The sequence below is a fragment of the Sus scrofa genome, chromosome X (assembly GCF_054392235.1).
Source record: "Sus scrofa isolate SSC_HxYL_T2T_F1_AM1 chromosome X, Sscrofa_HxYL_maternal_Yorkshire_Landrace_v2.0, whole genome shotgun sequence".
Lineage (NCBI taxonomy): Eukaryota > Metazoa > Chordata > Mammalia > Artiodactyla > Suidae > Sus > Sus scrofa.
The window spans coordinates 68,378,155-68,401,784 of NC_139401.1; the positions used below are offsets into that span (position 1 = coordinate 68,378,155).

General features: G+C 38.1%; 1 protein-coding gene across 3 annotated transcripts in view; it reads right to left on the bottom strand.

Moving 5' to 3' along the window:
- HDAC8 (histone deacetylase 8) overlaps positions 1-23,630 on the bottom strand; it is a 240,213-nt gene that overhangs the window by 159,684 nt on the left and 56,899 nt on the right. For 2 of the 3 annotated variants that reach the window (XM_085008426.1, XM_021080459.1), the window contains exons 5-7: positions 14,007-14,119; positions 8,796-8,873; positions 8,104-8,212 (exon numbers count right to left, since the gene is read on the bottom strand). In XM_085008426.1, the coding sequence (XP_084864552.1) occupies positions 8,104-8,212; positions 8,796-8,873; positions 14,007-14,119 (300 nt within the window). Of the gene's footprint in view, positions 1-4,988; positions 6,200-6,608; positions 8,213-8,795; positions 8,874-14,006; positions 14,120-23,630 lie in introns of those variants that run through there. The other variant, XR_014835616.1, reaches the window with a different exon arrangement.

The following is a 23,630-nucleotide window of genomic DNA, read 5'->3' on the forward strand; positions in this document are numbered from 1 at the left end:
TAGCGTGTCCAATGCTTGAAAGTAATAAAAATGTATTTAAAAATATTCCATGATTCAAACTGGCTTTCCTCTAATTAGGCTGAGTTAGTGATGCTTGACTATAATTAAATTAGATATTTTTCTACTTTCATTCCCTGATATACTTAAGGTGGTCCCCTTCCCACCCGCACCCACACCCCAACATCCCTCACCTTCCTTTGCCTCCAGCACTTGTATGGTCCCTAGGCAAACACACTGCCTTTAGTGCCTGGCACACATCCATTCCCTTTCATTTGTTAACTTGTTAGCTGGTTATTTGATATGGCTTTCTTTGAGGTGTCTTTTCTTTGGTCCTGCTTTAAGTACCAATGGGTATGGCTCTTTCCCGATAGCACAGTGGGTAAACAGCACGCAGACAGCAAAGCCCAGACACACTTAGCCATCAGGCCTTTTCATAAGGTGGGGGCACCGGAATGAACTTAATCTCTGTACAGCCCATGTCAACAGGATGCAACAAGGCAGCTCATCAGGGCGGGCAGCTGCAGGGTGAATGGTAGTGTGAGGTGCAGTCATTCAAAGCTGTAGTGTGTGTGTGCGTGTGTGCGTGTGTGTGTGTGTGTGTGCGCGCGCGCGCGCGCGCATGTGGATGCGCAGAGCCTAAAGGGTAGGTTTTTTGTTTTTTTTGTTTTTTTTTTAGGCTACAGTGAAGGGACAGATAGTGATGAAAGAGCATGAGAAGAGGGAGAATTAGGCTAGGGAGAGGGTACATGGCAGAGAGCAGCTGAGAGGAGTAAAATGGATTTTGATGTTAGAATGTTCCATTAAATATAGACATAGTCAAATTTAGGATTCTTTTCAGAGCAGCCCTATGTTAAAGGGCGTAATTCTCGAGTTTTCCATTTATGAGCCAGGTCTTCCTGTCTCTGGATAGTTTCAGAGCATGTTCCAGCATCAGAACCTATTAAACTGCTGTGGGTGAATCAGGTCACTTTCTCCAGGGGGCAGGGGATCATTCAGCACACATGAGTGACAGAATTCGAGGAGACTGTCCTCCTTGACTTAAGTGAAAAAAATAAATTACCTAGGAAGACTGCTTGAGGGGTAGGTGCTGTCATGGTGTCAGGGCTACTTGGTACAGGAGTTTAGGAACTGGTCCTGAAAGCCACTGGCCCAAAGGGGAAGAAGAATATAAGAGCTGTCCCTCTAAGCACCTGGATTTAAAGCTCAAAGGATCAGGTGAGGGGAAAAAACCAGTTCTCTGCTGCAAGCCTAACCAAGTACTGGGGACAGGCAGGGTAAGCTCACTGACAGAGGGTTCAAGACAACTCAGATAATTAAGCACAGTAGCCCCCTCTCCAAATTATCCTATATTCTTAGGCACTTAATGTCTTTTGAATTTAATATTTTAAAAGACACATCAAACTAGGAACATTAAATGAACGGCCTGCTTTGGCCTCATTTCCACCTGTTCCTAATGTTAACAGTGAATTTAATTAGTGTCTGAGTCATCCATTTTCCAGAAACAACAGGCAATTTACATCTGCCATAAGACAGAGAGGCAGGATAGAAGCTTATCAAACAGAACAAAAGCACTGACTACAAATATCTTACTTATACAGGGCTGAGTTCAAAGTTCAAGGCTTACACAAAGAATTAGCAGCTTCCATTACCTTTATCACTGGACCAAAGTGAGTTAGTGATGATCAAGGTGGTGTGGCTATGACCCGAATGAAGAGAGGTAGAGAGATTTTGTAAAGAATTTTCACCAGCTCTCAGTTGTGATAAAAATGGGGCTGGAGATGGAAGCAAGGGGATATAATTATTTGTTTTCAAATGCAAATTTCTAGAGAGTCCTTCCCTTCTCATCAGATTTAAGAGAATTTTGAAAAAATTTGATTGCTTAAAATATTTATGTACAAAAATGTGCTTGTATTGCTTTTGTGCATCACCAAGCTCAAAGGAATGGACTATAATTGTTGGGATCTCTTTCACTAAGGATCTACCTGTTTCTAAAAATTGAATAAAAAGGACTCTGGAGTCTCAAGTGGAAGATAAATTCAAGATGACTTATCATTGTAATGAAAGAAAAACCTATCAACATTAAAACATCTCTTCTTTAAACATTAATGTTAAAATGTGAAAGGAAACATTTCACTTAAATATCCTTTAGTGATGTCCCTTGGTTCTCATTTACTCCACTGGCATTAGATGAACAGCTTATACCATGGAGAATCTCTACCCTGTATGTAGAAATGGCCTTCTGCCAGAACAAAGAGATGAGATAAATTATGCCTACAGTTGCAAAAATGCCTAATGTTAAAATTCTTTAGCAATATCAGTCCCCCAAGAAAACCACATGAAAAGAATATAATTCTATGAGGAGACCTCTAAAAATGACATGTGACACTATTCACTTTCTACAGAAGGAAGTCAGGATTTTCTCCATTGAAAGTAAAGGAAAAACCAGATTTACAGAATCGCCATGTTTCCAAACTTTAATTAGAAATTTAAACTTAAGAAGTAAAATCTGGCAATATTTATTCTCGTTTTCGATCCATAAAATTACAAATCAAATCCTGAGGATTAAGAGGGTTTTTTTTGGCAAAAATCTAAGTTGTACTTTCACAAATATAAACACAATGGATTGTGTATACTACTGATCATGTGGTTCATTTGAATAATCTTAAATGGTTTCTTTTTTTAGGAGTTTTATGCACTCTCTGGAGATAAAAATCTCCAAGAAGTCTTGGGGATGGTATTTTTTCCTTATGAAAACTTTTAATACTTTCATGTGACACTCTGGGGACAATGTAGGGGTGGTTAACAAATTTTAGTTTCATCATTTACTATTTGTGTGACCTTAAGCAAATCAATCTTTCCAATTTCCAGTTTTTCTATTTATAAGATGGGAATAAGAATACCTTCCTTTGCAGGTATTGTAGATTGTACATTACTATAAATATCAAATGGAAAAAAAATCAAATAAATTATCAGTGCAACTCCTAGCACAGGCAAGTCCTCCCTTGGAGCTAAGCTCCAGCGTGTGGGAGTCTCATCTGTCTTATTTACCACAACCAGTACCTAGGTACAGTGCGGGCATGAAACAGACACTCAATAAATATTTGTTGAATGAATGACTAAAACAGTGTCATTAAACTAAACATAAACAAATCTCCTACATTGCATTGGTGGCCCTCCTCTTTATTCTTGTTAATTAATGTTTTACAAATCCTAAAAGGTGACTTGAGGAGCTTGATTCTTTTGTAGGAAGGTCAAAATGCCTTCAGAGAAGTGAATTTGGCCCCAGACCCCCAGGAATGAATCCTGTGCTTAAAACACTACTGACTTGTATTTCATAGGTCATATCAGAATCTAAGGAAAATTCTCACACAATAAACACACACTATAGAGACATTATATTAGGTATAAGCAATATGTTTTTTTTTCTCTTTCTTGTTGAAAAATTAGCAGGGGAGCTCAGCATAGATGGACTAAGGAATTCCCCACAGGAATAAAAACTCAGGTTTAAACAAGCTATTCCTTTAATGAGCTTGCTGTTGTCCTAGGGAACAAGTTCTTTCTGCCTAGGTTACTCTAATTATTCAAAGCACAGTAGAATTAGTGTCTAAAAAAAACAGTGGAAGAGCTATAAAAAATTATTTAAAATAGAAAAGTATAATAATTCTCTCATAAAAGAAAGGTCGCAAAAATAGTATACTGTCTTTTGGTTGTTGTTATTGTTTTTACTTCTGGGATCTCTGAATTTTTCTTTAGGTCAGGGGTCTTTCATGGACAAAGAAGTTTCTTTCAATCTTGAGTTAACCCATAGGACTCAAGGTAAACAGGCCAAATACAGGTAGATTCTTATTTTATTTTTTGTCTTTTTTTTGTTGTTGTTGTTGTTGCTATTTCTTGGGCCGCTCCCACGGCATATGGAGGTTCCCAGGCTAGGGGTTGAATCGGAGCTGTAGCCACCGGCCTACGCCAGAGCCACAGCAACGCAGGATCCGAGCCGCGTCTGCAACCTACACCACAGCTCACGGCAACGCCGGATCGTTAACCCACTGAGCAAAGGCAGGGACCCAACCCGCAACCTCATGGTTCCTAGTCGGATTCGTTAACCACTGCGCCACGACGGGAACTCCCAGATTCTTATTTTAATAACTACTATGAACCCTAGTTCACTAGAATAAGATTATTTCTTTGGCTTGCTGATAACTCTTACCAGCAAAGTTTTGCATATGTGAATATAAAGATGGCTATTGATTGAGAAGTACCGCTTAATAGGGCCTTTCATAAGTCCTATTCATTGAGAAGTCTGTTTAACAATGCATCTTCCTTTTGGTGAAATATTTATGCAGTGTCTGTACAAAGTTGAATAGCTGAATATTCTTCTTTTAGTAAAGAATGTATCCTGGCTGTTAGGGTTGTAAAATGATAAGCAGAATAGGAACTAAGAAGTTTGAACACAACTCTGAAACTCTTCTTCAAACACTGCATATGTCAAGACACTTCACATTGGGCAAGTAGTTTGGTCGTCCTGCAAGATTTAAGGTTTCAGGGGGGTGCCCTACTATTTATCAAACCTCTCTTGAAGCAACAGCAAGGAAGTACCTGCCATTGTCCTTCTCAGATTCCTTAACTATATATATGCTCCCAAAGTCATCAACACAGCATTTTAGGTAACAGGTTAAACATTATTAAGACTATCTCACATTGCACTATCTCACATTGCATTCAAATATAATTAAAGAGCAAACAGGTTAAAGGCAGAGCAGTATTTTCTCACAAATGGGCAAAACAGCCTTCCTCCCCCATTAAACTTTGCATGTATATAAATTATGGGAAGCTTTTGGGAATTGGTAACCCTTACCCTTCTAAATTAGCATTGAATGACCTTGGGAGCTCTGACTATGAAATTGTCTTTTTCATAAAATGGAACTTTTGGTGTTGCTAATGTTCATGCAAAGATTCTATATCCAGTCAATTAAAAAAGAAACCCTAAGAAGTTTTTTTTTTTTTTTTAAATAAAGACATTATGTTCAATTTTAAGATGAAACCATTAAGATCCTGCCTAGCTGGCAAAGGAAAGAAAGGCTGGTTATAGCAGGGGAAAAAGCCAAAAAGAAAAGAAGGAAGGAAAGAAGGAAGGGAGGGAAAAGGGGCTCATGAATCCCACAGGGAGAGGTAGTTCAGGAGCAAATTAGTGACAAATGAAAATTAGAGCATCTTACAGGTGAACCAGCAAAGAGAGGTCCTTTATTTATCACAGGTAAGGAGTGAGCCAGAAAACCAGTGGGCTCATGGAACATAAAGGATGAAAAAGAGATTGCAGATAAACTGAATGACTTTTTTTACATGAGTGAGCTATTCTTATGTCTACTTTATCTTTTGAGGTAGGTGAGTCAGAGGTCATAATAGTAAATGTATAAGAGATTCTGGTTCCAAGCAACAATTTAGAAGTAGTTAAAAACATAATGACTGGGACTAAATGATGCAGTCACTAGGGCTGACCTTATGCAAAACTATTTAGTTGGCAAAGATTGTTTTGCTTTTTGTGCCCCTTTCCATCTACTGCTCCAAAACCAAATTCCTGCTCCCCTGAATGCTCAGGGTACCCACAGTCTAACCCTTTCCAAATCTGTGGGCAAGAAAAGCCCTGTGGAACCACACATCCACCGCAGGGTGAGGGTGAAGAGGAGAGGCTGTGCCAAAATTCCATTTTAAGGCCTATGTCTAAATGTAGAATAAAAATATGTTTCTTGTTAAAGGAATTTCAGATATTAGTCCAACAGATGGAAGAGATGTTTGGGTCAGGAAGCCTTGCTGGCACCCTTGGAATCAGAGGTGCCTTCAGGTAACACCCTGACCAGACTTGACTTCTGAAAGAAATCAAAGGGAAAAATGATTATCCCTCGACTCAAAACCCAGAGCCTGTTATTCTGGGTGATCGCTGCGTGGATTGCCAGTGCAGCTCCACAGGCAAAAGGGGCCCTGGGAGCTATAAACTGATGAGTGTCTGGTACTCTGGTAGGCAAGCTAGAAGAATCTTTACTAAATGCTGGCCTCCTGCACACTGGAGGTGGAGGCGGCAACATGGTTTCTGTAAAGGGAAATCATGTGTGATCCTCCACGGATCTTTTCCTTGGGACTAAACTCAGTTTTAAAATGTTTCTTTTTTTTTTTTTTTGTCTTTTTGTTGTGGTTGTTGTTGTTGTTGCTATTTCTTGGGCCGCTCCCGCGGCATATGGAGGTTCCCAGGCTAGGGGTTGAATAGGAGCTGTAGCCACCGGCCTACGCCAGAGCCACAGCAACTCGGGATCCGAGCCGCGTCTGCAACCTACACCACAGCTCACGGCAACGCCGGATCGTTAACCCACTGAGCAAAGGCAGGGACCCAACCCGCAACCTCATGGTTCCTAGTCGGATTCGTTAACCACTGCGCCATGATGGGAACTCCTAAAATGTTTCTAATTAAGTCTGATACCCAGTTTATTTTTAAACATGAATTACCATGGGATTACAATTTTTTAAATCATGTAGTGGGAATTGGTTTAGGGAGAGGAGAAAAGAAAATAGAGAGGGGAGAGACAGACATTTTTCTGACTGAAGAAGGGTAAGCCGTAGACTTTCTTGGGAGTGGGCACTGGGAAATCCTCAAGCCTGCAGATGGTGCTCAGCTTTCCCAGGCAGTGAAACGCTAGGTTGATGGGGAGAAAGGAAGACCTCAGGAGCTTTTATGACTGGCAGATGAGCTTCAATAGGGGCATGTGTAAGGTAATCCATTTGGGGAGGACCAGAAATTACAAACTACACTTACAAAGGATGATGGGTGCTGACCATTCAATTCAGGACCACGAAAAAGCTCTAGGAAACCCTGCAGACAAAGCACTAGAAGAGAACAACCCAACTTCTTGCTATGGCAAAAAGGGAGTGGGGGCAACAAAATGTTGGGCACTGTTGATAAGAGGATTAAAAGAAAAACAAAATAATTTTCCTTTTACGTAGAACCATAGGACATCTTCGCTGGTAAAGTTACATAAGCAGCTCTGATCTGCACATCTTGATAAGGACAGAACAGAGCCTAAGGGGAACAAAGAAGGGCAATTAAAATCATCAATGGCAGGCTCCAGAAGAAAAAATGCCTTTTCAGTCTGACAATGCAGAGGTAACCAGGGGACATGATCAAATATGAAGAGGCTAGTGCTGTTGCTGATGACTTGACTTGCTAAATCTCTTGAGCTAAGAGGCACTTTTGAAGCAGAGAGTTTTTATTTTTTAATACTTCGACTTTGTTTATACAACTGCCAGTGATAACAGCCAGTGCAGGCTCCTTTGGGAAGTCGCTGTTTCCACCAGAAGGTTGGAAGAAATCCGAGCCAAGTGGGGGAGGGATCAAAAGCACCTCAATCCCCATCCTTACCTTAAGTAACATCTACATGCTGACTTCTAGTCAGACTCACTTTCTCTACTGCCAATGTCAGAGGTGAGTTTGTTCCTGATCAATCTCAAGTTTTATGAATATGAGGATGAATAGCCATCCTCATCCTCGTTCCCTAGGGCTTTTCAGCCCCAATGGTCTGGTCTACACATCGGTACCAAACTGCCCACAAGGAGCTATAATTTAATCCTTAACCATAGTGTAAAAGAACAGATTTCTGATTCCACTATTAACACAATGGATAGAACTCAAGAACTCATCATAAAGAACTCTCTAATATTCATACCAGTGGATGGAAGATGATCTCCATAACGGAAAATCAAAACTGACCCTCCGAGGCTCATGAAATCATATACATGCAGGTTTTAGCTGAGAAAGTAGCAGACAAGGGATTTCCCAGGATAGTAGAGAAGCTCCGCTCTTACGATGGCCTTAATCATATGGAGTAGCGGGTAAGATCAAACTGAGGGTGTGGCTTTGGTCCAAACACTGTTCTCCCAGAGCCCCTGATGGTTACCTGATCAAATAAGCATAATAAGCAGTGTATAAAAGCTACATGGGGATCTAGTAGCTTTTTCTTTTTTTTCAAATGGTTCTCTGAAAACAAGAATTCTGTGGGATTGGGGGCCATTTCATCTACAGAAAAGAAATGTGCTTGTTACTGGCTTGCATTGCTGCCATACCTTTCGCAGATGTGGTAATACTTCTCATCCTGTATGCCGTCCTGAATGGGCACATTTACACTGTAGTAACGTCCCTTCCCTAGGCCAACATCAGACACGTCACCTGTTCCTGTCAAAGAGAGGAGCACCGGGAACACTTTTAAGAACACAAGAATTAGAAAACTTGAAGGCTTCTCTGACAGGAACTCAGAAGATCAAAAGGTCAACTAAGAGAACAATCTTGAATGAATGATAGTTTCTAAGGGAATGGAATTTAAAAAACAACTGTTGTAAACAATGTTGGGAAAGTAGGAAAACTCTAAGAAAGTGGAAAAACTTTAGTTTTCATCTTACTGGATCAAATGAATGGAAAAAAAAGATTAATTCCTTCTCTTGACTTTTTATATGTCTTGGATTGACATAATATTATCACTGCACTTATCAGGATGTTGGAATTTACACAGGCTATCTGATAGTCCAGTAAGTGTAAGTGAGCTGTCTATTGACAGTCCATGAAAATCATGTGGAAAAAAAGAAGGAATCATTACATTCCTCTTATCATGGTCACCTGAAAGGGTCTATGTTAAATTTTTGCATAGAGTAGCGTGAATAAGGTACTAATAGCATGGAAATATCCAAATATAAGGTATAAGAAACGTGTAGAAGAACTGAAAAATTTATTTCTCAAAATATTGAGCATACAGATCACTTGCCTGGGAAAAATCCTGGGGAGAATTTGTGCAAGGACACGGTCATGACTTTGGAGGTGAAACTGAAGGCATCTTCTACACCTACCAGAGAAAGAAACGACAGAAGAATCACTTCATATGTGTAATTCCTGTTTTCAACAACTGACGCTCTAGAAAGCAGCTGTGGGAAAGAAGAGAGAGAGGATGACAATAATAAAGGAAGCAAGCTGAGTAATAAAAGTAATGAAACTCTGGTTTTGGATCTCCGTCATTAGAGGTTGAGGTAGAACTTTGGCCCCAAGTGAAGTTTGGGGTTCTTTTTCAGATTCGTGACAAATTAGGGAGAAAATAGTTTCAAATGATGCAACTGACAAGGGCTTAATCTCTAAAGTATATAAACAACTTATATATCTCAACAGCAAAAAAACCAACAACCCAATTGAAAAATGGGCAAAAGACCTGAATAGACATTTCTCCAAAGGAGATATACAGATGGCTAACAAACACATGAAAAAAATGCTCAATATCACTAAGTATTAGAGAAGTGCAAATCAAAACTACTATGAAGTACCACTTCACACCAGTCAGAATGGCCATCATTAACAAGTCAACAAATAACAAATGCTGGAGAGGGTGTGGAGAAAAGGGAACTCTCTTACACTGTCAGGGGGAATGTAAATTGGTACAACCTCTGTGGAAAACAGTATGGAGGCACCTCAGAAAACTATACATAGAACTACCATATGACCCAACAATCCCACTCCTGGGCATATATCTGGACAAAACTTTCCTTGAAAAAGATATGTGTACCTGTATGTTCATTGCAGCACTCTTCACAATAGCCAAGACATGGAAACAACCTAAATGTCCATCGACAGATGAATGGATTAAGAAGATGTGATACATATGTGCAATGGAATACTACTCAGCCATAAAAAAACAACAAAATAATGCCATTTGCAGCAATATGGATGGAACTAGAGACTCTTATACTAAATGAAGTATGTCAGAAAGAGAAAGACAAATAACATATGATATTACCTATATCTGGAATCTAATATATGGCAGAAATGAACCTTTCCACAGAAAAGAAACTCATGGGCTTGGAGAATAGAATTGTGGTTGCCAAAGGGGAGGGAGTGGGATGGACTGGGAGTTTGGGGTTAATAGAGGCAAACTATCACATTTGGAGTGGATAAGCAATGAGATCCTGCTGTATAGCACAGGGAACTATATCCAGTCACATGTGATAGAACATGATGGAGGATAATGTGAGAAAAAGAATATATATATATATATATATATATATACACACACACACATATATATGAATGACTGCTGTACAGTAGAAATTGATAGAACACTGTAAATCAACTATAATGGAAAAAATAAAAAGCTTTAAAAAAGAAAAAAATTAATGGCAAATTATATCTGGGTATTTCCAAGTAATGGGGACACTTAGGCTCTCTTTGATAACCTGTTCTAAAAGGTGGGAAAGGGCTGGAGCTCAGAATTGAGGCATTATCAACAGAGCTGAATAAAGGAAACTTGGCATCATCTTGGAAGTTTTAGGTTTTGTTTTGTTTCAGTGGTTCTAGATAAATTCTTTGGATTTTTTTTTCAAAGAAGTATAATGTGGCAACCCTTTGAAAAACATGACCGATAGAAATATTAGGTGTTACCTAGTGAAAACCTAATTTTCAAGTGCCTCTCTATGATACGGATTTGTTTATAAATTGCATTTATAAATTTGTGTGTACTAAATAACTTATAGAGTGTACTAACTTTCTGGCTAAAACATGGAAGGTTGAAAGTAGCCCTTAATAGCAGTTTGGCCTTGTCCTTAATAGCAGCTTTTATGACAAGAAGCCTGGAGAAAGATAGGGGGAAACTTCTAGAAAGTAGTCTCCTATTTAAACAGTGTCAGAAAACAAATAGAGGCCTGGGAGTTAGAAGATCTTCTACTTATTCAGATTAACATACTGCCTACCTCTGCACTTTTCCTCCCAGAATCACATATTGTCATATTGTATTCAGATAATCTGCCTGTAAAATGGAAGGACTATTGACAAATTCATGTATTACCCTCTTTTATACTTCGAATAAAGATATTGTCTCTGTTTACTTAATGCTTTCAGTCTTCATTACAGGCCAACAGAGACCTCAAAAAAATACTAACTCTATTTGTACATCACAGGTATGTTTGAATTTCCCAAGCCTATGTTTTGCCCTAGGGAGGCAGTTAAAACCAGTGAAAGGCTCCGGGCCCAAAGCATTTAGTAAACAAAATAAAACAAAAGAAAATAAATTGAAATAGCATTTTTGATCTAGAAAAGGAAGTAGAAACAAGGATAATTCATAAAAACTCCAATTATTGATCCATCCAGAAAGGTGGTACCAATTTACACTTCTAGCAATGGTGTATGAGGGTTCCCATTTTCTGATGTCATGACTGGCACTGAGTATTGTTATTCTTTCTAATCTTGGGCAGAAAGAAGGGTCTTGTTCCAATTTGCATTTCTCTGCGTCTTAGGGTGTTGAGGACCTTTTCACATGTTTAGTAACCATCTGTATCATTTCACATGGGAAATGCCGTTAGGCACGGTTAGAAAAGTCATACTCTAAGAAAGGACACAGAGGAGGGCATGGGACTTGGTATGAAAGGGAGGAGTGGTTAGGTGGACAAAAGAGGCATGGGGTAGGGGTGCTAGTGAAGCCACTGCAGGATGCTAGTTACGGAATCATGGGAGATTTAAAATAAACCAAATGTGTAAGAGTTTGGAGGTGGGGCAGAGGTCACTGGAAGGGAGGTGCTGAAGAGGGGAAATAAACTGAAATGAAACACACCATAAAAGTTGGCTAAAACAGGAAACTCTAAATGGTGCAGAAATAACATTGCAAATGGAAAGAACGGTTTCAGGTGACAGTCTTATTTCATTCTAATATGGTTCAATAGACTTGATTCCATTCTTGAACTCTGATACTGAGTTTGAATTTCATAATCATTTACAAATGATTCATTCATTCAAGAAATATTTTACTGAACCACTGCTATAGGCATCATCTGTTTATTCCTGCCATATTGCGTAGGACAGAAAGAAGTAAATAACATGATCTCTGCTCTGGAGGAACTGAAAGATTTCTATGGGAGGAGAAGACACAGACACATTAAATTCACTAACAATACAAGTATATTATTAAATATCAAATCAGTAATAGAAACAATACAGGGCCAGAGCAGGGAGAGAGACAACTTGGGCTGGAGTGGATGGGATAGATCTGCAACTGCCTTAAGCAGCAGAACTTGAAGTCCTGCATAGAACTTGAAGACGCAAAAGGAGAAGAGGGAGTTCCCATCGTGGCTCAGTGGTTAGTGAACCCGACTAGGATCCATGAGGACGCGGTTCGATCCCTGGCCTCGATCAGTGGGTTAAGGATCTGGCATTGCCGTGAGCTGTGGTGCAGGTCATAGACATGGCTTAGATCCTAAGTTGCTGTGGCTGTGGCTGTGGCCAGCAGCTACAGTTCCAATTGGACCCCTAGACTGGGGACCTCCATATGTCACAGGTGTGGCCCTAAAAGACCAAAAAAAAAAAAAAAAAAAAAAAAAGAGAGAGAGAGAGAGAGAGAAGAGAATATAAAACTAATGTAAAGTCAGGGACGTGGGAACAGTGAGTAGTGAGAAAGAAAGCTGGAGAGAGGAACTGAAGCCTCTTTGAGCCAGGCCTGGAAAGACAGGGCAAAGAGTGTGGACTTTACCTCAAAGACTGTCAAAGACTGCTAGTTTTCCAAGTATAGCCTGTGGAACAACTAGAGAGTTGTTAAAAAAGGAGATTCCCAGGTTCTAAACCAGATCTACTACATATTCAAATATCTGGTGGATGTGGCCTAGGAATCTGTATTTTGCAACAAATCCCTCCCAGGTCATCTTGATCCACATTCAAGTTTGAGACCCATTGCCATAGGCCAAGGGTTAGCAATCCAAGTAACTACATAGTAAATATTTTAGGCTTTGGAACTACATGGTCTTTACTACGTTTTTTTTTCCTTTACAACCTTGTAAAAATGTAAGAAACCATTCTTAGCTTGCTGGTCATACAAAAAACAAGCCATGGGCCAAATGTTACCCTTGTTATAGGCAATAAGAGCCTCTGAAGGGTTTTGAGCAAGGCTGTGTTTTGCATTGGCTGAGTATTCAGTTAGTCATTGGATGTGGCTCTCAAAGTAGTGTGTTGGTTGTTTTAACCCTTCTCTCTTCTGTTACCTTTAATTTTCAGTCACCCTTCATGGAAGCATCCAGCTAGGTGAACTCTCTGGGAGGCCTCTCCCACAATTTCTTCTTTTTCTGTTTTGGCAGCAGAGCTGACCCCAGCTTCTGTGTTATACTACTCTTTTCCTCTCTTATTCCTTGATTATGTTAGTTTGTCTCAAAAGATCCCTGGAAACAAGGAAGCAGCAACCACTGATGTGGGGATAGGGAGAGAATAGTCTTAACTAATTTTACTGGATAAGTGTTCCTAGATCAATGGAAATACACACTGGATGTATTTAAGAAACAGAATGCGGTAACTGTCACTGAAGCTCTACTTTCTAGATGAAAAGTACACAGGAGGGTAGGATACATCCTTTCAGTCAAGTCTTCTAAGAAAAGATTAATGGGGTTAAGGCAAATTGTTAGAGTCTGCTGCTGTTAAAAGTTAGAGAAGATGCTCTGGATTTGTGCAGGACTAAATATTTTAGCAACACAAAGCAAATAGCCCAGATTTTGATCACTACATGAGTTGGTATTCCTATTGGTGAAAATTCAGAATGTTAGTCCACCAAGCGCCCCTCCTATTTTAAGGGAAGCATTAAGACTCTCAGCTCTAACTGCAGATTTCATTTAGAGCCTATGAAAGTGGCTCAAGGGAGGTTAGTAAGCACTGGAGTAAACACTAGGAGATCTTACCTAGATTTCCACATAAAGTTCTCTACTGGAGAGCTTAGCTACTGGAGGAGAGGGGAGAAATGACAGGAACCTGGTATTTTAAAGCAGCTTGGTCATCAAAGGAAGGACTGAATCAGTTAAAAGATTCTCTACCTACTTTAAGATTCTCAATTAGGAAAATTTCAATTGCAACAGGCATTTCTCCTGTTATCAGTTGCCTAGAAGCAGTTTTACTGATTAAAAAAAAAACAAAAACAAAACAACCTGCTGTCCTAGCAGTGAAGCACCTTTGAAAGTGAAGGGCTTACCATCTCCGTGGTGCAGATCCAAATCCACATAGAGAATACGGTCAAATTTCCGTCGCAATCGTAGTATTCCCAGGACAGCATCATTGAGATAACAAAAACCAGATGCTTCATCTCTGAAAGAAAACAAGTTGCTACAGCCAACAGCCACAAGCAATCCAAGGGAGTCTTTACAGCCAAGGATCTAACCCTTGAGATCTATTCCCTTACAATTCCCCCTTCTTTTAAGAAAAACAAAAATTTACCTAAAAAGATCATATAGTAAATGGCTCAGAATGATCAGGGAATGAAGTGTTTTGGTAAACAAAATATTCAGGTTGATGGGTAACATTTTCCATTCAAGATCTCTGATTTTCAAAGACTTAAAATATTATAACTATATTGAACAAAACAGAACATTTCTCTAATGATTCAGGAATCATTAAAAAAAATTCTAGTACCCTGCGGTCATCATGATGAACACTGATTACCACTTATAAGACTTTAAGAAAACTAGAATCTAGAAGGGGCCTTAAAGACTATCTTGTTCAGCTATACTTAGAGATTTGATTTCCCTGTCCTGACCCTATGACATAACCTAGAAAATTTTTTCTGAGTAAGTCTTGGCACTTGTTGCTCATAAAAGCTGAGTGTAGAATGTACAAATGCATAACCTCCTGGGCAGCACAGTGTGGTTGCCTTTCTGTAAATGTAATTATTACAATGGTGATTGAAGCAGCCTCTTCTAAAGTTATTTTGTCTTCTTCACTTAAGCTGTCTTCACTGACTTCACTAATGTCTTTTAACATTTTGCTATTGGTGATACTGTGTCACTTTAACCTCTTGTCAACATTAACCCACTCTTTTATTATGCTTCCATTAAGCCTTGTTGAGTAGATTCTTTATCATCAAACACATTGTAATTTATTCTTAAGGCCTCACCTTAAATGCTTCAGTTTCTTTTGCTTCCACAGACACATTAAATATACAGTCCATTTTTTCCTACATTCTCCCTGATACTTTACTTGAAACAGAATTCTAGGTATGAGCATCATTTAAAAATGGCATCTTTGCTATTGTGAGATTGTAAGATCTTTCTAGTGGCTACACAATGTATAAACTTCTTCATGAAATCTCTTCCATAATAACATTTCATATTCTGAACAATGCCCTGGGTCACAGGCTGAATCAATGAGACAGGTACACTGGCGAGTGGAAAGTTGGTAAAAATATCATTAGAGATTGACCTTGCTCATGATGGTGAACTCAGCAATCATCTAGCAAAAGAATAGCTTGGCATTATATATACAACTAGGATGAAACCAGTTTGAGAAGATTTGTCCACACATGAATTTTCTGTAAATAAGTGTTGAATATATAACTTTGAAAGTTCTTGGATGCTATTTTCCAATTATGAAAAACTTACAATGTATAAGTCTACTTACTGCCCTAACACATCAAAAAAAAAAAAAAAAAAAAGAGAGAGAGAGAGAGAGAATCTATTTTCCTACTGAAATCAATAACTTTTGGGTAGGTGGGATGGAAACATTAAGTGTTAGGCAAAAAGAGGAGGGAGTTGGGGAGGAGGAGAAATGCAAATTAATATAAGGCATACTTCCTTCAGAGAGCCTACAATTAAGTTAGGGAGACAAGTCATAAGCATAGAAAAACAGAAGAAAAAACAAAGAAGGCATGGAGAAATAGTATGACACATAAAAGAATATAGAGAAAATCAATAGATAAAACTGAGAAAGCAGAGTCATCTCATTGACAGTAATGAACTTCATCTGACCCCTGCACTTCTAGAAATCAGTGATGGTTACGAAATCCCTCACCCATTTGGGTTCCAAGAAACTGCAAAAGACCATAATGCCCTGGCACTTTTCAGAAAGAACCATTTTCATGCTTCCTCATGACTCCTATATGGCTATCTTGTCTACCTGCCTCTATAAAATTCCTGATCCCTCTTCTTTTTCTTTGAGATGTTCCTTGCTAAAGAACATTTTCCCCATGGCAGTAGCCTGAATAATAATAATAATAATAATAATAATAATAATAATGGCAGTAGCCTGAATAATAGTAATAATAATAATACCTTTAATTCAGAAAGGCAGTGTGCAAAATTTTCTTAATATTTTCCTAATTTAAAAGACCCGGATTCTCATTGGTTTATGGAAATAAATAAGTGCTTCGATAATCAGAGCATTCCTAAAATTCCCAGAAAATAAGGAAATTGAACTTTCAAGATTTTTAATGTGCTAAAAAGGTAGTCTTAAAAAAACAAGTTCAAGTAGTTGAAGAATTTAAGTTTGCATAATTTACGTAAACCTTTGGCAAACAAGAGTAATTTAATAACTTTGGTTTATTAAAATCAGCTGTGTTTCTTCTTTATCAGTATTAAGTACAATATACATGTATAGAAAACCAATAAAGCAACGGAGATCCTAAAGGAAACAATAGAAAAGTTAGACTTAATTGATATCTTCAGGACACTACATCCAAAAAAAGCAGAATACACATTCTTCTCAAATGCTCATGGAACATTCTCAAGAATCGACCCCATATTGGGACACAAAGCTAACCTCAATAAATTTAGGAGCATAGAAATTATCTCAAGTATCTTCTCGGACCACAATGCCATGAAATTAGAAATCAACCATGGGAAAAGGAAAGAGAAAAAACCTACTACATGGAGACTAAACAACATGCTACTAAAAAACCAATGGGTCAATGAGGAAATCAAGAAGGAAATTAAAAACAACCTTGAAACAAATGATAATGAAGACACAACCTCTCAAAATCTATGGGATGCTGCGAAAGCAGTGCTCAGAGGGAAATTTATAGCAATACAGGCCTTTCTCAAAAAGGAAGAAAGATCCCAAATGGACAACTTAACCCTCCACCTAAACGAATTAGCAAACGAAGAACAAAAAAGTCCTAAAGTCAGCAGAAGGAAGGAAATTATAAAGATCAAAGAAGAAATCAATAAAATAGAGACTCACAAAACAATAGAGAAAATTAATAAAACCAAGAGCTGGTTCTTTGAAAAGGTCAACAAAATTGACAAACCCCTGGCCAGACTCACTAAAAAGAGGAGAGAAAGAACCCAAATAACCAAAATTAGAAATGAAAAAGGAGAAATCACAGCGGATACAGCAGAAATACAAAAAACCATAAGAGAATACTATGAACAACTATAGGGCAACAAGTTTGACAATCTGGAAGAAATGGACAATTTTCTAGAATCTTACAGCCTGCCAAAACTGAATCAAGCAGAAACAGACCAACTGAACAGACCAATCACTAGAAATGAAATTGAAGAGGTCATAAAATCACTCCCTACAAATAAAAGTCCAGGACCAGATGGCTTCACAGGTGAATTCTATCAAACATATAAAGAGGAATTGGTGCCCATCCTCCTGAAACTCTTTCAAAAGGTTGAAGAAGAAGGAATACTCCCAAAGACATTCTATGAGGCCACCATCACCCTCATTCCAAAACCAGGCAGAGATACCACCAAAAAAGAAAACTATCGGCCAATATCATTGATGAATATAGATGCAAAAATTCTCAACAAAATCTTAGCCAACCGAATCCAACAACATACCAAAAAAATTATACACCATGACCAGGTTGGGGTCATCCCAGGTTCACAAGGATGGTTCAACATACACAAATCAATCAGCATCATACACCACATTAACAAAAGAAAAGTCAAAAATCATATGATCATCTCAATAGATGCAGAAAAAGCATTTGACAAAGTCCAACATCCACTCATGATCAAGACCCTCGCCAAAGTGGGTATAGAGGGAACATTCCTGAATATAATCAAAGCCATTTATGACAAACCCACAGCAAATATAATCCTCAATGGGGAAAAACTGAAAGCCTTCTCACTCAAATCTGGAACAAGACAGGGATGCCCACTCTCACCACTGCTCTTCAACATAGTTTTGGAAGTCCTAGCCACAGCAATGAGACAAACAAAAGAAATCAAAGGCATCCATATAGGAAGAGAAGAGATCAAACTGTCACTGTATGCAGATGACATGATACTATACATAGAAAACCCTAAGGACTCAACCCAAAAACTCCTTGAACTGATTAATAAATTCAGCAAAGTGGCAGGATATAAGATTAACATTCAGAAGTCAGTTGCATTTCTGTATACCAGCAATGAAATATTAGAAAAGGAATACAAACATACGATACCTTTTAAAATTGTACCTCACAAAATCAAATACCTCGGAATACATCTGACCAAGGAGGTAAAGGACCTATATGCCGAGAACTATAAAACTGTAATCAAAGAAATCAAAGAAGATGTAAAGAAATGGAAAGATATTCCATGTTCCTGGATTGGGAAAATCAATATTGTAAAAATGGCCATACTACCCAAAGCAATCTACAGATTAAATGCAATTCCTATCAAATGACCCATGACATTTTTCACAGAACTAGAACAAACAGTCCAAACATTTAGATGGAACCACAAAAGACCCAGAATCACCAAAGCAATCCTGAGAAACAAAAACCAAGCAGGAGGCATAACTCTCTCAGACTTCAAGAAATACTACAAAGCCACAGTCATCAAAACAGTGTGGTACTGGTATCAAAACAGACAGACAGACCAATGGAACAGAATAGAGAATCCGGAAATAAACCCTGACACCTATGGTCCATTAATCTTTGACAAGGGAGGCAAGAACATAAAATGGGAAAAAGAAAGTCTATTCAGCAAGCATTGCTGGGAAACCTGGACAGCTGCATGCAAAGCAAGGAAACTAGAACACACCCTCACACCATGCACAAAAAGAAACTCCAAATGGCTGAAAGACTTAAATATACGACAGGACACCATCCAACTCCTAGAAGAAAACATAGGCAAAACACTCTCTGACATCAACATCATGAATATTTTCTCAGGTCAGTCTCCCAAAGCAATAGAAATTAGAGCAAAAATAAACCCATGGGACCTCATCAAACTGAAAAGCTTTTGCACAGCAAAGGAAACCCAAAAGAAAACAAAAAGACAACTTCCAGAATGGGAGAAAACAGTTTCAAATGATGCAACCGATAAGGGCTTAATCTCTAGAATATATAAACAACTTATACAACTCAACAGCAAAAAAGCCAATCCATCAATGGAAAAATGGGCAAAAGACCTGAATAGACATTTCTCCAAAGAAGATATACAGATGGCCAACAAACACATGAAAAAATGCTCAACATCGCTGATTATAAGAGAAATGCAAATCAAAACTACCATGAGATACCACCTCACACCAGTCAGAATGGCCATCATTAATCAATCCACAAATAACAAGTGCTGGAGGGGCTGTGGAGAAAAGGGAACCCTCCTGCACTGTTGGTGGGAATGTAAACTGGTACAGCCACTATGGAGAACAGTTTGGAGATACCTTAGAAATCTATACATAGAACTTCCATATGACCCTGCAATCCCACTCTTGGGCATATATCCGGACAAAACTCTACTTCAAAGAGACACGTGCACTCGCATGTTCATTGCAGCCCTATTCACAATAGCCAGGACATGGAAACAATCCAAATGTCCATCGACAGATGATTGGATTCGGAAGAGGTGGTATATATACACAATGGAATACTACTCAGCCATAAAAAAGAATGACATAATGCCATTTGTAGCAACATGGATGGAGCTAGAGAATCTCATACTGAGTGAAATGAGCCAGAAAGACAAAGGCAAATACCATATGATATCACTTATAATTGGAATCTAATATCCAGCACAAATGACCATCTCCTCAGAAAAGAAAATCATGGACTTGGAGAAGAGACTTGTGGCGGCCTGATGGGAGGGGGAGGGAGTGGGAGGGATCGGGAGCTTGGGCTTATCAGACACAACTTAGAATAGATTTACAAGGAGATCCTGCTGAATAGCATTGAGAAGTTTGTCTAGATACTCATGCTGCAATAGAAGAAAGGCTGGGGGAAAAATGTAATGTATACATGTAAGGATAACCTGACCCCCTTGCTGTACAGTGGGAACATAAAAAAAATATATATACATGTATATTTTTATTCTACTTGGGTACATTCTTCCTAAATTTGTACAGGTTTACCAACTGAATGAGCTAAAGCTACTTCTACTAAATCTTTGAGATTATGACAAAGGCAAATTTGTTTAATTTGTAAATTGGAGTCATTATTCCAACAAACTTTATTTCCACAGCAATTCTGTTTTGTAGTACATCAGCTTGAAGGTAATTTATAAGATCTTTAGGTAACTGAAGACTCTGGGCTGATACTAAATTGAGTTAATGGATATTCTTTAGATACCGAGATGTTTCTAGGTAAGAGAATGCATTAATTACTAAGCATGATTTTGGGTTTATATGCCTTTGCTTATTTGTATATGCTACAGAGAGGCTGTATGTATTTGGATTTGTTAATGAACATGTTCTTTTTTGTCACTTTGAGAAGTTGTACTATAAGGGATGTGTATGATATAGAACGTGGTAAAAGCGTTTTTTTTTTTATTTTTGGAAAATCAAACTGCCAAGATTTACTGAATTTTTTCTTTCACAGAACATACAAGTATGTAGACACTGACATGTGAAATAAAGTACAAGGATCAGGAAGACAAATTAATTGAACAATACTCTGGCTTCGACACTATACTACTTCCTGATTTCACTTGCAGCATGAATCACATGGTTATTATATATATATATATAAATATATATATTATATATAGGAAAAATTAAAGACAACATTTATTTAGATTTACCAAAACACCAGAGAGCCTCTGAAATCCAAAGGGGATTTTATTTGTTGGGGTCAAAGTTAGCTAAGGTTTGAGGGGCTGATTTATAAGATTTCCAAAAAGAACTTTACTATCAAGTACAGTACTGATGCAAAACTAGATTTTGATTTTCTCTCTGCTAAAATGACAAGTCTTTTGGATTATTTGTCTTCCTTCTCTTAATAACAGGTTGTAGAGGTTTTGCTTTGTCGTCTAAGTAATCTTCCTCAATAACAAAGATTCTGTGTCTTACTGGAATAACCTTCTTTGGTTTATGTTGACTTTATTATGTCCTTGATTATTTAAGAAAATAAAGTCTTGTTGCATACAAAAGAGACGAGATTCTTTACAATCATATTACCTTCTATGCTTACTTTAAAAATTTTTTGTCATTTTGGTTAAATTGAGAACCAAGTACTATTTTCCAGTAATCCATTATCCTATTTTAATTGAGTCCAGAAGGTCTCTGCAAAATCACAAAGGATGTGTGTGTGTGTGTGTGTGTGTGTGTGTGTGTGTGTGTGTTTTGGGCTGAATCTGTAGATGCAGAGGTTCTGGGGCCAGGAATCAAACCCATGACTCAGCAGTGACCCAAGCCACAGCAGTGACAATGTTGGATCTTTAACCTGCTGAGCCACAAGGAGGATTTGTTCTTTTACCTCATTTAAAAAAAATAAAGATTGATTCTTTTACCTCATAAAATGAGAGGTGCTAGAAATAATTAGCTTTATTTGATACATTACTATTAATGACATGCATGGGAAGAGTTGCCATACTGGAAGAGATGCTTAGCCTTCCCTAAAATTGGTATAGGTAAAGTGTTATGAATATAAATATTTCAGAAATTGTATGCTGTATAGGAAGTTCCTAGAATTCATCAGTGTCCTCTCTGGCTATTATAAGTTTCTATTTGTCATAATTCCCCTGCCTGAGCCCTCCAGGGTTTGGAAACTCTTATTTTTATTTTCACAGCTATACAATTACCTGCATAGGTTCAATAAGAATCTGTCCTACTTCTTATGAGGACATGATTAGAAACATTAGTTATGTAGCCAAGGCCTTGCCTGGAATGTCATACTTGTGAAAGATGCTCATTGAATCAAATTTGATCAGACACTTTTAAGGAACTAAGGTTGACTTTATTGAGCCAATACATACAAAGTTCTCTTGGGAAAACTAGCCTGGTACCTGGCTTATAGGGTTCCCAGCCTTATAAGGGAGTAAGGAAGACTACTTCCTGGCAGGCTCTGGAAACTTAGAATATTTGGGGGAAACCAAGAAGAGAGGAATTCTCCCAAATTTATAGGTACTGTTGGTAAAATCTTCTTAGCTTAGCTTCCTAGGATAAATTGGCTTTTAAAATTTCAAAATGAGATTTCTTATGAAAAATTCCAGCAAAGCAAGCTTAAGAAGGTCTATATTGTAAATTACCATTTTTGCTGTACCTATATAAATAATCAGGCTAAATCTAATGAGGACTAATTTTTATTTTTTAATATTTTTAAATTGAGGTAAAATCCACATAATGTAAAAATAACCATTTTAAAGCACACAATTCAGTGGCATTTAGTACATTTATAATATTGAGTAATCTAGTCTCCAAACATTTTCACACCTCAAAAGAAAACCCTGCACCAATCAGAAATTCCCTATTCCTCCCTCCCCTAGTCCCTGACAATCACCACTCTGCATTCTTTCTCTATAGATTTATCTATTCTGGGTCAGTCATATAAATGACATTATACAATACTATGTGTTTTTTTTGTATCTGCTTCTTTTATTCAGCATGTGTTTGAGGTTATTCTATGTTGTAACAAGCATCAGTACTTCATTCCTTTTATGGCTAAGTATTATTCCATTGTATATATATACCACTTTTGTTTATCCATTTTTTTTTCCATACCAGTGGCATGTGGAAATTCTCAGGCCAGGGATCAAATCCATAGCCAGAGCCAAAGCAGTGACCACGCTGAATCCTTAACCTGCTGAGCCACAAGGGAACCCTCTCTTCATCTGTTGATAGACATTTGGGTTTTGCCCACCATTTGGCTACTGTGAATAATGCTACTGTGAATATCTGTGTACAATTATTTGAGTACCTGTTTTTAGGTCTTTCGGATATATACTTAGGAGTGGAATTGCTAGGACATGATAATTCTATGTTTAACTTTTTTTCCCTTAGGGCCACACCCAAGGAATATGGAAACTCCTAGGCTAGGGGTCAAATTGAAGATATAGCTGCCGGCCTATGCCACAGCCGCAATAACATGGGGATCTGAGCCCTGTATGCGACCTACAACACGGCTCATGACAACACTGGATCCTTTCACTCACTGAGCAAGGACAGGGATTGAACATGTGTCCTCATGGACATTAGTCGGGATGGTTACCACTGAGCCATAATGGGAACTCCTTATGTTTAACTTCTGAGGAAAAAACAAAGCTGTTTTCTACAAGGGCTGCACCATTTTACATTCTCATCGGCAATATACAAGGGTTCTCATTTCTCCACATCCTCACTGATCCTTGTCATTTTCTATTTTTTGTTTTGTTTCTTTTGATTCTAGCCATCCTAGTGGGTGTGAAGTGGTGTCTCATTGTGAATTTGATGTACATTTCTCTGATGACTGATGGTATCAAACGCTGTTGTGTGTTTATTAGCCATTTGTATGTCTTCTTTGCAAACATGTCTATTCAGGTTCTTTGCCCATTTTTACATTGAGTTGTCTATTTTATTGTTGAGTTGTATGAGTTCTTTATATATCTTGGATACCAGACTCTTATTAGATGTATGATTTGCTTGTAGGTTGTCTTTATACTTTCTTGATGATGTCCTTTGATGCAAAAATGTTTTAAGT